This window comes from Hermetia illucens, chromosome 2 (genome assembly GCF_905115235.1).
Source record: "Hermetia illucens chromosome 2, iHerIll2.2.curated.20191125, whole genome shotgun sequence".
Lineage (NCBI taxonomy): Eukaryota > Metazoa > Arthropoda > Insecta > Diptera > Stratiomyidae > Hermetia > Hermetia illucens.
This window is the reverse complement of record NC_051850.1, coordinates 22,554,678-22,569,991: the sequence shown is the minus strand read 5'-3', so window position 1 is coordinate 22,569,991 and position 15,314 is coordinate 22,554,678. Positions and strand designations below refer to the sequence as shown.

The 15,314-nt window shown below is 43.6% G+C and overlaps 1 protein-coding gene and 1 long non-coding RNA gene across 7 annotated transcripts in view; both read right to left on the bottom strand.

The window, feature by feature from the left end:
- Positions 1-15,314, bottom strand: part of LOC119648128 (calcium-binding protein E63-1) — a 207,051-nt gene that overhangs the window by 170,539 nt on the left and 21,198 nt on the right. Inside the window, exon 2 of one of the 6 annotated variants that reach the window (XM_038049656.1) lies at positions 11,202-11,486. The exons of 2 other annotated variants lie outside the window; for them this stretch is intronic. In XM_038049656.1, the coding sequence (XP_037905584.1) occupies positions 11,202-11,228 (27 nt within the window). In that variant the 5' untranslated portion in view covers positions 11,229-11,486. Of the gene's footprint in view, positions 1-11,201; positions 11,685-11,719; positions 11,910-15,314 lie in introns of those variants that run through there. 3 more of the 6 variants (XM_038049658.1, XM_038049664.1, XM_038049661.1) reach the window with 3 other exon arrangements.
- Positions 10,534-11,104, bottom strand: LOC119648129. The gene is made up of 3 exons (XR_005249018.1): positions 10,933-11,104; positions 10,789-10,852; positions 10,534-10,734 (listed from the first exon to the last, which is right to left on the bottom strand). It is a non-coding gene; the product is annotated as an uncharacterized LOC119648129 (long non-coding RNA).

Here is a 15,314-nt window from a genome sequence, read left to right as displayed (position 1 = left end):
AATCTGTGCAGAAATAAACGAACTCAGCACACAAGCCAGGGAATTACATAAGCTCCAAAGGTTGGCTTGCGTGATACACACGCAATGAGGACATGCCCAACGGTATCCCTGGAGGTCCTTCTGGGATTAACCCCTCTCCACCTGCCCATACAGATGCAGGCAAGGAGGGCAATATTTAGGATGGCCGCGAGTATCAGTGAGGCGGGGAGCTGCCTAAATCGAAGGAAGATTGATATTCTTTCTAGACGGTATCCCGAATTACTGATACCAAGGCGAGGTTCCACTTCGATAAGAAGTTTGAAACACGTTGGAGTAACAAGGCAAACTGGGAGAGCGTGGCTGCGACAGACGGCTTAAACCAGCAACTGATTACTTGGTACACTGACGGATCCCCCACAGCAGAGGGAGCGGGTGCCGGTGTCATTGGTCCAAGGAAAATGTACTTTGAGCCAATGGGCAGGTACACTAGAATATTCCAGGCGGAAATATACGCCATAGACAAATGCGCCTCCTTTAATTTGCAAAGGAACTACAACTATTCTCACCGATAGCCAAGCAGCGATCAAGGCACTTAGGTCCAACCTGATGAACTCTAACCTGGTGTGAGAATGCCTTGAGAGACTGAATACACTCGGCTCGTCCAACAAGGTCTGGATACTTTGGGTTCCACGCCATGCTGGGTTGGAATGCAACGAAGCAACGGACGAACTAGCCAAGAAGGGAGCAGGGACGCCTTTACATGGGCCAGAAGCCTTCTGTGGAATCAGAAACGGTTTCATGGCTATGAATCTAAGAAATGAAGAGGAACGGTTGAGGGAACTATAGGGTGGGTCCACCAGGGATGGAGTAGTCCAGGGTGATTATTGGGGGATACGAACCCATACGCACAAAGGATTGCTTAAACCTCACCAAAAAGAACCTTCGAAGAATTCTCACTGGTCATTTTCGGCTGAACTGTCACCTAGGGAAGCTAGGGACATCTACGGACATTCCCTGCAGTGCAAAATAGGTGGAGGCATCTGGGAGAAAACTTAATACCAGACGCAAAGCTGAAAGATCTTGAAGTAAGGAACATACTAAAGTTCCTGACGGTTATAGGCTTGCTTGAGATACTATAATCAATAGGTGCACTATAACCGGTTACAGGGGCACAATAGTTCTTTAAGGACGCGGTGCGACTTTTCCTTAACAGAATAATAATAATCACTTCCAAGCCTACCATCAAATACAATAGTTGGGGTGATGATAGATACAAAGCTCAATTTTAAACAACACGTGGTGTATATTTGCGAAAAGGCATCCTCCGCCAGTATGACTCCTTGATCCCTAACATCTGGGAGTGGCTGGAGAGAAAACAGGAAAATCAATTGTAATCTCACCCAATTACTCACGGGCCAAGGAGGATATCGTCAATAACTGCATAGGATTAAATTGCACACCCCAGCTGATTATCCAAACTGCGATGGAATTTCAGAGCACCCAGCGCACGTATTCTTCCAATGTCCGAGGCTTGTGGAAGAAAGGAGAAACTTAAAGGAATCTCTAGGTGAAATGCTATCATCGGAAAATTTTGTCCACTGAATGGTCCACAGGTTGCCAGAAGGATTGGGATGCGGTCAACTCCATGATCGCAACGATTCAAAGTAAACTGCGAAAAATGGAAGAGGTGAGAAAGGCGCGTTTACGATCGCTGTGGATAGACGGAAGAAGACCTAGCTTAAGTAAGCTAAATCTGCCTCGTGATCTAATATCTGAATGTGGCTCCCCGTGGTAGGGAGGGAGTCGGGGGTAAAAATGCCACATACTGGAATGTTTTGCACTTCCAATTGAATAGACGGTTATCAACGTTATAGGAGATGAGAACTTGCGCGAATCGATTCAAGTTCCAGTTTGGCCTTGGCCACTTCTTTACCGATATGAGAAATCGTTTCCCAGATTTGAAGAGAAGAGCTGAAGGATTAGTTGGGTGGGACTGGTTCCGCAGGGGAGGAGGGGAGGGGAGGGTCTTTGGTTAAAATATTGTAATGCAGAAAATCAGGACGGCTCAAAAGGGACATGTCGAAATCAAAACCGTGGTACCCCTACCAAGGCATATGGACATATGATTTAGATGGTTACGTTTAAATTTTGAATTGGGCGTCAGTATTTCATCATTGAGTCACTAAGACCCAAATGAAAAGATTAGGGGAAGATTTATAATATTAATAAAAAACAACATGATAGACTAGGAAGAACCGAAAATTAAAGATCATAGATAACAGTATTTATCATTCATCATCAAAGAAATTTTAAGGGTGAAACCAACCGCTCCAATAATCCTCCACATGTTCAATGCTTGCTCGTCGTCCACTTCGCAGTATGTACTTCCTTCATAGTGACAGATGAAACCTGGTTACAGAGCGATGAATTTAAGATGATAATTATGCGGAGTACTTTTTAAGGGGGGTTAATAAGTTTTAACGTTATTAAAATCGATTTACTGTTTGTCTGTCTGTCTGTCACACGCATTTTTCTCGGAGAAGGCAATAGCGATTGACACAAAATTTGGTGGAAAGGTGGAAACTGTGAACGCTCACGCATACAGTAGGTCACATTCTATTACGTCGAATGTAGGAGTGGAGGATCCCCATACATGGAAAAAAGGGGTGTAATTTTTTTTCACCAAATATAGTCATGTGGTTGGTTAGAATTTTCCGAAGCCGATCCCAGTTTTGCTGGAAAGGCGGGGAGTGCGGGGGTCGAAAGTAATCATTTCTCTAGCGGCCCCTTTTTCAGAAAGTACCCAACCGCTCAAGTTTAGTGGCAAGTTTCAGTGCAAATTTTAGACTTTCAATGTCAATATCACGCGGTATATCTCAAAAACCACCCCCATTCTACCAGAAGGAAGGAAGGAATTTTATTGTAATCTAATTTGGTCAATAATTTCGAAATGGCTGACTTGTTATGACTTCATGGCTATTGCAAAGTCCTCCCATGGAGAGAACACCACCAATAAGAAAGTGTTCTTCTAAACAATATTCTTGGCCCGAAATACAACGATCCAGTTTTTTTAATAGTCCCAACTCAAGAATTGAAGGATCTCACAGTAATGTCAGCACCCAATGAGTATGTATATATGTATAAAGGTATGTAAGTTTTTGCCAACACACCATTTTCCAGTTACTTACCTTTGGTTTATTATTTTAAATATAGTTTTTTACCCTCAGTGTATATGAGCATTGTGAAAAATACCAAAGCATAAGAGGCTTGTATGTTACGAAAAAAAAAATGATTCGATGCTCAGACTTCTTTTATACTACTTGTATTCTCTTAGCACAAAATATAAGGGCTTTGTGGACATTTTTCAAGGTTTTTTATTATAAACAAAAAGGTAAGCGCGGGGAGCCAAAAAACATGCTGTTCTCAAATCATCTAACTATACCTATATGGGTTTTCAGAAAATATCAAATCGAAAAATCTAAAAAAAAGTAAGTTTGGTCCTCGAAATAAAAGGACATCAGAATTTTTGAATATTTCTTTTACGGTTTCCAGTATCATGCTTTACGTGTGTCATATGTTTCGTAAAGTACTAATCGAGACCTTTCGTTTAATATCCCACAAGGTTACATTTGGAGAAAAAAATGCCCTCCCCCCCCCGCCTCACTTGCATAGGGACCCCCATAAACTTCACACAGACAGGCGGACAGGCAGACTGACAGATAGCAAACCGATTTTAATATGTAAGTTTAATTTTTAGAAAATATCAAAATTATACAAATCACGCCCGATATTTCCATATTGAACCCTCAGCCCAAAAGTTTTCCTCAGTATCAAAGACACCTCTACATACTGGTACAAGTTTAAGAATTGAGTACTGACCTATCACCACAATATTAACACCCTCACCTCAATCTGATTACCAAAGATTCTGATTTTCATAAACATGTAAAAATTCATATAAATTATCAAATTAAAATCAATTGATCTCTGTACTGATCTCCGCTACTTTCCCCTTAATTCGAGCATCTTAAATTAACTCGGGCACGTGATATAAAACCACTTTTGAAAGTATATTCTCTTCGAGAGAATATTTATGAGATGATGGCTAAATTTATCTTTCTGAGAAGGAAAATAAAATGTTTAATCGAAGCTATTCGTTGCACAGGCATTTGATATTTAATACTCTCTCACGTACGCTTTTTGTATAAATTTTTCTGCACATGATTTAGGAGAGGTCAGTTCCTTTCACTGCTTAGATCTACGCAATTTACAAAATTTCTGTTTTATATCAGTTTGAAGAAAAAAAATGTAAATGGTACATGTTGGAATCAAAGGAGTATGAACGGCAAATCATGCATTATTCTCTACTAACGATTAGTTTTTCTCTATTATACATTTCATATACAATAAGCCTCAAGCTAACTTAATTTTTAAAGTTTTATTTATTGTCTAGAAATGCTTCCCAATGCCTATTTTCTTTGCTTCATTGAAATGGATGCTGGAATTGAATACGTTTTTGATGTCCAATGCCTACACGGATTGGACGGACTGGACAGGAAATATTCCTCCTTTTACGCACGCATCGAAGGTTTTGGCGAAAAAGTTATTCCTATTCATCTCGCCAGATTCAAAACCCTGTTAAGGGTAATATCTAAACCTGGGGCCTTATTGTTACCGATGTTACCATATATTTCCAGCGCTCCCTCGGCAACTTACCTTCCACTTCCCCGGTGGAGAAGAAGCAGAGTGGCAAAAATTTTCTTCAGAAGGCGCGGACTGGTAACCTGGAATGGTATTTGTAGCCTTTTCATTACCACCCTGCAAGCCCGTCCACAAGGGTTTTAATTGGCTTCTTCTCACAATCGCTTCAAGCAGTTCCTTTTGCATTGACAAATCGTCTTTTTTAGGCGGCCCTGTAATGGTTTCGGTTCCTCTTGTCGAACGATGCCACCGGGTTTTCCCCTTAAGTCTCCTTGCCGGGAAACATACAATTCGAAAAGTTGTGGTTTCTTTATACTACAGGGAAGTATTCGCCTTCTGAACATAATAACATCGCACACATCCGTCACCCATTGGGTGATTTGGATGATTATTCGCCGTCCACCCGCCATTCTACTAGCACATAATTCGGTTTGACCCGTTTGATCCCTGACCCAAATCACACTATCATGATTTCGTTACGGTTCCTTAATTTTGGCCAAGCCGATATATTTTTTCCTCACGAATGATTTCTGGGAGTAAATCCTGCGTCACTTCTGCAGGTCGAACTACGTTTCCAAAGCCTAGCGAATATCCCCTTTCCTGGCGACCTCATCTATATCCTTGCAAACTCTGGAATGCTAACTTTTATGTCCGCTTTCTGTCCTATGGGGTTTCCAATTTAGCTCAAGGACTTGTCCATGGTTACATACTCGGATTTCTGGAGCTGCAAAAATAGGTCTCCTTTCTGAGGCCGTCTAATGGGACTAACATTACTTCCCAAAAAAAGTGAGTTCAGGGTCTGCCTCCACTATACTGAGAATGCCAGCGTATAAACTTCACTTTGTTTAGAGATGATAACAACCTCCGGTCGTATCCTCCTCTCACCTTTCTGCAGGCATTGCAGTATTCCGCCAGTAACTGCGGTCGTGCTCCTAACTTGCTCCACTTTTTTAGCAGTTGAGCACTTTTTTTCTATTGGGAGTTTACTGCCCTGTTGATACGCAGCGTTTCCTCGAGTTTCTTTGACTTTGTTAACCTATGCAATAAAAACAGTTCCCAATTAGTCCCAGTATTTTACGTTGCTTGGCTAACTAGGCGACCTAGTTTCTTCCTTTCGGTACCATCCGCTATATTTTCCCCGCTGAGGGTAGCACTTTCAACCTCGGGAACTTCTGTCCCTAAGTGTGGGAATTTACGAGGAAACGAGCTTATCCTCAACGTGCGCTTATAACATTTGATGCCCGAATATCCAAAGTTGCCGCTACTGAAGCACTGCGGTCGTTAGATATCGACAGGCGGGGGCCAACGGACCATTGGGGGTCAAATAATTAATTTTTTTTGCTATCTAGGCTTCACAGTTTCACCATCGTGTCCACAATATGTAGGATTATTACATTCACCTACTGCAAGCCCAAAGTCGAACATGTACTTTGAGATCACGGTAAGGACTAGTCTCCTGGTTGGTAGAGTAAGGACTAAAGTTCGGCGTATGCAATGCTGCTACCAATTATAATTCCCTTCCGTCCTCAAAGTCATATACTGTCACTAAGAGTTGGTTTTTGCATGGCTTTCTATCGAACAACATGATATATAGATTATTGTGATGTTAGCATGATCATGCATAGGTTCGTCAAGAGAGAAGAGGAAAAAGGATGAGATTGTCTCCGAGGGTGGAGTTACCTGGAGAGCTGGAATAAAGAGAATCTACAAAGATAAATTAATTAAGCATTTTCGAAAGGTTTTCATCAACGAAGAATTTTTGCACTTTTTGTCTCTGTAGAATGTTCTCAGATTCGTAAAAGCCTGCACACGCCACAGACAGGAGGCCATCGAATATGAGATTTGCGGGGATATGTGTATGTGTGGGGTAGGGAAGAAGCTATAGCTTCTGAGCATTCAGGCCGTGGTAGCCCATTGTACTCGACACCCTCATCTAATGGAATATCCCCTACCCATCGCACCAGGAGAACATCAGTACCGAAGATCTGATGCGTCTATTAACATTCCATTCACAAAGGAAATGCTCTGGGGATTCCGCTTCCTCATTATAGGAAGGACATCATTCCCTCTGAACATATGCCCACCTATGACTACAATACTTCTGCCAGTTTTCCTGCTTTTCGACAGGATAAACTTTGCGACATGCATGTTCGGTTCTGACAGGAACTTTCCCTATCAGAACCGTGTCTCTAGCAGCTATTATTATGGGAAGCTTGTTCCCAGTTGAGTTGAAGACAGCCTTAGCCAATGCTACCGCTACTGTTAGTCTAATTGCTGGTTTCGGTCCTGGCATGGGAGAGGTTGAACCCTCTTTTACTAAAACATCGGAGGTTTCATTTTCCTCTACGCCAGGTAATCAGGGTAGGTCCACCGTATTAAATCTAGAGATAGAGTCCAACGGTTTCTGCATTCTGGAACGATTTTCGAGGTGATCAACGCGTATTCATCGCCCTCAATGCAGCCTGGCTATCACTGTGGATTGCGACGCGCCGAAGAAATCCGTGTATCCCGCCACGCATTCTTCTGGGACTTCTCAGTTCTCACTACGTTTGAGGGTAACTTAATATCTTCTACCAACAGATTTATGGGGACCCGAGAATCAGAAGATATTGTAAGAACTGAATTCAGTACTCCCAGTAACTCTTCCAATGTTCAGCCCCCCAAGTCCGTTGTTTCTCCATAGATCTAATCGAATTAGTCTGTGAACTGCTCTCAAATTGTGCTTTGAATAAATATATCCAGGGGCTGCAAATCTGTTCGCCCGCAATATTCAGATTGAATTCTAGTTATCGATGATCTGACAATGAGACTTTGCCTAGCACTCGACAGTATGTAATCAGCTACACTTCTTCTCGGTCCCACAAACGTAGAGGTGCACCACGCTGAAGTGATGAGATCAAATAACTTCTCTCCTCTTGGATTACATTTGCTACTACCCCAACAAATATGTTGAGCGTTCGCATCGCAACCTATTAAGAATTTAAGACCACTTGATTCTGCATACGCTACCAGATCCCTTAGTTCTTGCGTCGGTGGAGGATACAAGGATCATAGGGTAAATGAGCGGAGGCAACTATGATGTTTTTCCTCTCGTCATTAATCTGGTATTGTACCATGACCGTAACTAAGCCCTAGGAACAGAACAGTCTTAGCGTGGTTGCCTCTAACCTTCTTCTCTATTAAATCGAATCCATGGCTCTTACATCAGAAAAATATAAAGGCAGTCTTACAGCTTTGTCAGCCTCGCTGCCAGCAGATAGACAGAGGCTTGGGCATGCTGCAGATAACAAATCTTTACGCTTTTCGAGTTTAACTTAGTCTAATATGTAATGGAAAACTGTTAGAAGCGTATGCCGTGATCCGCGTGTCACAAGATTTCTTCCATTTCGTACTGCCAGAGATTCGATCCCCTCGTGCTTGATTTCTCGGAGAAAACACGCACTTGGAGGCACTGCAGTTCCTATGTCCTCATCCATGAAAGGTCTGTTTTCTGTCTGTTTTCCACTTAACACCTTCACTGGTTTGCGGTGTCTGGTTTGCATAGATTCGATCACTCGAATTGGCATTAAGTCAGTTCTGTTCACGTCTCTGGCTTTCCTTTCTTTTGCATGTTCCGTAAATGGTGTAGGAGAAGTTGCTATCAGGTAGGATTCACTCTGTAGTCCCTTCATCAGTGCGAACCCCCATACGGGTGTTTGGCCACTGTATGCACTATCTTCGGCGCACAGCTCCATTGTGGAATAGCACACCGAAGATGTTGCAATTTGCACTATATTGTGTGAGTCGAAGACCGTAATTGTTCTTTGCAGAGATGATGCTCTACAGTTTTCTGATTTGATTGAATTTCAATCTATCTAGGAAAAAGTTTAGCACCATATGGTGACTTCTGACACTGACACTGAGCACATTCAGACCCTTTTGGTTCAGTTCCAATACCAAGCTGAAACCTTCCACGTTTGTAGATTTGTCCTTCCTGGCATTCATGAATTTTACCCTCCAGTGTCCGAAGTCTATGCCCAGGTTCTGTTCACCCAACATGCGGATGATGTCCTACACCTTCCTTCGAGGGCCTGGTAACCAATATTTGACATGTTCTGTCCTGCGCAGTTCAGTGTTTTCCATAGTGAACTTGGGCTGTCTGCCGGTCGGCCGGGATTACCTGCTGAAACCACTTTAAAGCAGCCTTATCAGTGCACTCCAAATGGAGAAGCCCATCGCGAAAAACTTGATTGCTAAATCTTGGCTTCGCTTCAGGCTCCAGCATTTTTTTCCACAGGCACTCCCGGAGGATGGTAAATTGTCCCTCTGACATATTGCCATCATTGGAGGAAACTCCCACGGCAGCAGTAAGAACTGAGGCTGCAATTTGCGCATACGTCTTCTTCCTTCCAGCCTTCATATCCGTATTCCTATGGGAAAGACCAGCTTCATTCAGATCTCTCTCGATGTTTTGATCACCTTACGGTACACCGGTTCTAATTCCTGCGGGACGCGCGGATGTAGGCCCTGGTGCGGAGCACAATAAAGCGTTGGCCACGACAGATGGGTTGGCCTTCCGCTTCTGCCGGAAGAGTCTGGTGCGTCCAGTGCAGGTCTCACTGGGGTTACCAGTTTATCCCCACCATTCGCCGAAGATTTCGCTCCCTTGCGTCCGATTCCCCTGGTCATTACGGCACCTCGTGATACAGCCACGTCCATGTCAGCTCATTCCCGAACTGCTTCATCTTCACGGTGCCCGGGCCGTTTGGGTCCGTTTCCACATACCGGCGTTAAACCAGTAGGGTCCACATCACCAACTTCGCTTTGTTTCGCTCCTCCCGGTATGGATGAAGACAAAGGCTCTGACAGGCAGGATTTAGTATGTAGATGTAGTCCCCCCTCCTTAGCGACTGAAGTTCACTTCTGCCCAGCCTTCTTCTTCCGTTTGCGGGTAAATTGAGGCTGTGCTATCGCAGATACGTCGGTCGTAGTCAGATTTCCAGTTTCTCATAAGTTGAGAGTTTCCATACTTTCCTTTCTGATGAGCTTCGCCGTAGCCACACACTTTCATTGAGTCGGAAAGCATGCCTTCTACAGATTTATCCATTGGAGAGCATGGATGTGGTGAGGCGCGCCTCGGCCCAGACATGATTACTCATGGTAGCGGGTGGATTCAAAGTCTGTGACTTCTTTCCACTTCGAGAGTTTAAATCCCCTGTTTGCATATTTGTGTTTTGACACCCTTAGTGTAGTAGTAAACTACTATAGGCTCCCCACCACGACAAGGTATTCGAGGGGGATAGTGCAATGGGTCTAACAAAAGGCCTAAGTGCTTCGAACTGGGGTTCCCCCCACTAAACTGATTAGCGTCTGCTAACTAAGGCGTATTGAGACTGTAGTGTGCACAAAATCATCTTCTTTTTATGTATGCTTAATTTCCAGACAACTTTCATTCCCGAGGCAGCCGTGCAGAGAGGGTGGTAGAATGGAGAAGTTTACCTGGAGTTTTCTAGGAAGTCCGGACTAGAAATTTCAATGAAAAACAGGATAATAAGGAGGCCAGCATAATTTTCACTCTGGGTTCCGTTTTCCTGCGTGATTTTCACCTGAGACCCAATTTTCCGTCTACGGCTCTCTTCAGAAGTAAATATCTCCAGTTTATTTTGCATTTCAAGATAGTGTCAGGTATCTATAAGGTGGAACGCCCGCCAGGGCAGGAAAAGTGCTCTCACGACCAAAAACCAGAACCAGAAAGATAGCATCAGTCTGGGATATATTTAGATCGTTTCTTACTATTTATTAAATGTCTGAAATAGACAAAGCGTCAATAGCATAATCTTATCTACAAGTGTTGATTGAGGGCAACAATATCTGCTGTATTGGCAATTAGTAGTTTTGAAGCCAAATCGAATCGTTTTTCATTACCATCCATTTCATGGAAGCAATGACATCAAATTGGCAAAGCAATTACTCACTCGACTAAAATGCTAGACATCTCCAAATCAAAGAACATCGACATTATTGATGTTCATTTTCACCATCGCCATGTCTCCATTTGTACCGATTAGGGTGCCGCTACGGAAGTGGCCGGTTAACAAACAGCCAATTATTTTTCAGATAATTACTCACTAGTAAATGATGTCATCTTTCCCCCATAACTATCTATTTGCATTTGGACGTAACAGCAATTGCACTAGAGTTCAAAAAACAGCATAATTATCGTATTGTAAAACGGTTTGCCAACGAAATGCACATAACAACAAATTTACATACAGAGATGACTATTGTCGTCGAAAGTTCCGGGGGAATTAGCTACAACAAAACGTTTCTCGTGACCTGCATTCAGATACTCTTTAATGTTTTCGTTGGCAATCAATAGATCAATTACACGTTGACGATCTTATCACCTCAAGCTTGGCGTCGTAATGTGAAGTGTTTATTTTGGATGAGATGATCCTGCAAATTAGTACTCGTACTCTGCATTCTTCAGATACAAAAAGCTTAAATCTAAGATATTCGTGGTAAGAAACCGAAATACTCACCTTTAGTTGACTCCTAAGGCCGCTCATGATTATTCCCGGATTTTCACACAAATCACACAAAACAAACACTACTCTAAATTCTATTTAAAAATTCTGAGAAAAAACAACATCACACAACAGAATATCGAAACAAATAAATGGAAAATCAACAAATTAAGTTTTCAGCGAGGAGGACATTTTACAGAGAAAAGCGTCTTGGCGAAATATTATTAACAAAAGTGGTAGAACTTCACGGTGCACATTATTTAGAACGTCCCAAGCGTACTCAGAAATATTTTAACTAATCTGGAACACGAAAAGATTTAAGCGAACGCAAACACTCCAAATCGGTAGATATTGCACTAAAACAGATTCAAATGAGGTGTTGAAATGGCGCCGATCACTTTCCTCTCGCGACACTGAGAAAAGCTTTTCAAAGGTCCCTGAAATCCGTCCACTGACCAGCAGTTTTGAATTCTCGTTGACCGTCACCGATCAATTACAATTACAGTAATAAGTACTTGTATCTATTAATTTACCTAGTGATCTAGTATAAGTGCCCCGATCAGCGCGACAATCACTTTGAACCCCTGAAGCATTCGGCTGACCACTAGAGGGATTTCTCGATGTTGTATTTATAAATCAACAAATCTGCAATCTGTGCCTGATTGATTACAGCAGCTGAGAGATACGTCCAAGTTTCTACGCTAAGTTAAGATACTACGAGTTATATTGGCCGCCTGTAGACGCGTTACTAGACGTTGTCGCTGGATGGAAAATGTTAGATAGGTACTACGGCCGTCATCAGAGAAGTGTAACAGGTGCTGCTTTTCAGATTGAGGGAGAAAGATATTTTCAGGGGTGTGATGTTGAGGATCTGGTGGTGCAAGCCAATGAATACAAGCAATAAATCCATGGACCAGTAATATGTAAGGAGGTAGCACTCAAAATTAATTATGCAACTATTCAACAAAAGCGCGAGTGAGAAAACTGACGCAAAAGTGAAAGTGTAGAAAAATATAAGATAAATTGGCTAAAGATAAATGCACAATATTACAGAGAATAATGTAAAAAAATGCTCCTCCAAACCCAGATTCATGGCTCAATTACTGTAGCAAATCATCTTCCTCATTGGCCTTTGTTCGTTTGGAAGCAGGGTATGCTCGTCTGGATCGGGTTCGCCCCTTCTATCAGAGGTAAGCTTGGGTCCGAGTGAAGCCAAGAGGCTATCAAATCACCATCTAGGGTATCAAATCTTTGGCTTCCGGGCTGCTTCCCATCCGCAAGAATACGAAAAGCGGTAATCAAAACTCCATGCCAAGGCGTGACTACCATGCCGAGGGCTGATTGGTTACAAGGGTTAAGATGTGGCCGTAAACGGTGAACTCTTGGTGCCAGGCGATCCACAGTTTCAACTGGCCTTGTCTCGGCAAAAAGAGGCTCTACCGAGGTCGACCTACTTTACCCGATAAAACTGAGGCCATGGGAGCCAATTATGAAAAAACAAAAATAAATCTGTTAAGCAAACACAATTAAACCTCGATCGTGACGATCCACCCCGAGTTAAGGGGCAACCCTAAGCTCATCGATGGAGAACCTGAGTCTAGACTCAGATTCTCCACTTACTCAGGTGGGAACTAATTCAATTGGGACCTAGTCCTTAACGGACGAGCCGAAGCAGGCTCCAATCAACGCCACCTGCTGAGGCTAAAGTCTTGCCCATGGGTAAGCACCTGTGCACGGACAGCCTTCGGGCAAACCGACTCCAGGCAACGGACAACCCAAGAGCTGTGCCAAGGTTGAGGGGAAAGGTGCGTTCGGGGCACCTGCGGCTAAGGGGAAACCGAAGTGGCAGCGCGGTCCTCGGACGATCCTAACTCTTCGACACAAAAGGCAACAAAGAGGGCTTGGCCGGCAACGGCTAGGCCTACATTTGCAGCCAAGGCTATCGAAACCGATGGATGGGTTCTGTATGACGACTCTAATCCATCCGGGTACGATACTGAGCAATGCGATCAGTTTAAGAGGAAACTCCTCCTAGCTGTAAGGATTGCGTTCTTGCAAGGCATTAAACTTTCCTTTGAGTCGATAGGTGTATACCATAAACTGTTACAGTTAAACTTTGCCGACGAAGATACGAACGAGTGGCCCAGGCAGTACTGCTCCTCTCTCAACGATGTGTGGGAGGGTGCGCGACTAAATTTGAAAAAGGCCTCTGAGCTTCTATCGTTCAAAAAGTGCTTCCTCTATCTTCCAGAAGAGAACAGAATGGTGCTGGGCCTCTGGAACAACTTGGTGTGCAGAACAATCTCAACACTTCCACCTGGTTGCTGCTAGGCAGCAAAACAGGAGAAAGAGCCGATAGGCCGGGAGCATTTCTCACTATCGGCATTCCCGAACACGACATTAAGAAAGTTCGAGAAAAATCAGGCTGCCGGCTCTACTATGGGCTAGGGAGCGGCACGTTACAAGTGTCGGCTCCTAAAACCATTGAAGGGGACGTGCAGCCCTCGGCATCTTCATCTGAAATTTAGATGAGGTGCCACATTTCCCAAATAAATTTGAAGCATTGTAAAGCGGCGACTGCACTTATCAGTCGTCGGATCAATAGCTGCAAGACATTTATATACCTCTTACAAGAACCGTGGGTTGTTAGTGGGGTAGTAAGGGGCTTAAACTTCCGACATGCTGACCTGTTGTATGCCAATGGAAGCGATCGACCCGGCTCCTGCATGGTAGTCTCAAAAGAATTCCAGGCTAATTTGGTTACTGACCTATGTGATGGCGACACCACATCGGTTAAGCTAACCATAAACAGTCAACAGGGAGATAAAGAGATGCTACTACTACTCTCTGCATATTTCTCCTATGACGCAGAAAATGTTCCCAGTGGAACATTCATCAGAGCTACCCAATATGACAAAGTAGAGGCATGGGGGTAATAGCAGGATGTGATGTCAACGCTCACCACATATGCTGGGGAAGTTCTAACATTAATGCAAGAGGATCGAGACTACTGGAGAATCTACTAGGAACCGATTTGCAGATCCCTAATTTGGGTAATGAACCCACTTTCTTCAACGTGGTCAGGCGAGAAGTCATCGATATTACGGTGGCATCTCCTCACATCGCGGCTCTGACCGGAAAGTGGAGAGTATCACAAAGATATCACACTCTCGGATCACAGACGCATTGATTTCGTAATGGGCATGGATCCATCTCCAGCCACTCCATTTCGGAATCCGCAGAAGACAGATTAGGTGATGTATAAAATAGAATTGAGCACCCGAGAGTCGCGATCTCTGGGAAGCGCATCAAATCTATTGCTGGAATTGAGAAGACAACCCAGATGATCACAACTATCATGAGAGAAGCTTTCGAAGAAAGCTGCCCACTTAAGATACCAAAGAAGGATAAAACACCGTGGTGGAACTCGGATTTGGCAAAACAGAGGAGAACGACAGGAATGCTCCTCAATTGCACTCTGAAATGTGATTCAGACGCGAGCTGAAATCGCTATAAAAAGGCACAGAAGGCTCTAAAGGAGAGTATAAGAAACCCACCTACACAGTATGACCGCTTGAATGCAATTCTGCATGAAATCCACAGTTGGTGCCTCCGCAATTGACTCACGGAGAACGCAAGGAAGACTAGACTAGTTATGTTCACTAGGAACGTCAGGTGGGGCAATTATACGCTACCCACCTTAGCAAAGGCGGAAATCCACCTGGCACAAACAGTCAAGTATTTAGGAGTACATTTCGGCTCCTTCAGATCGCTCTGGCGCTGTAGGAATCCGATAGGTAAGACCTAGGAACTTTCACCAAAACGGATATACTAGATGTATATATCCATAGTAAAACCCATTTTGATATATGCATGCATCGTCTGGTGGCCAAGACTGAACTTTGCTAACAGCAGGAAGCTGCTAACGCAAAATCGGAGACTTGGTTGCCTAAGTATTACAGGAGCAATAAATACTACGTCGACTGCGGCACTTTAAGCTATCCTAAATTTATCCCCCATTCACTTGGAGGTGAAACGGAAAGTAGCCAGTGACGCTATAGGCTCGATACCATTGGGGCGTAGAAAGGCGGCCAATCACACAGTCATGCGTCTATCTGCAAATTCCTT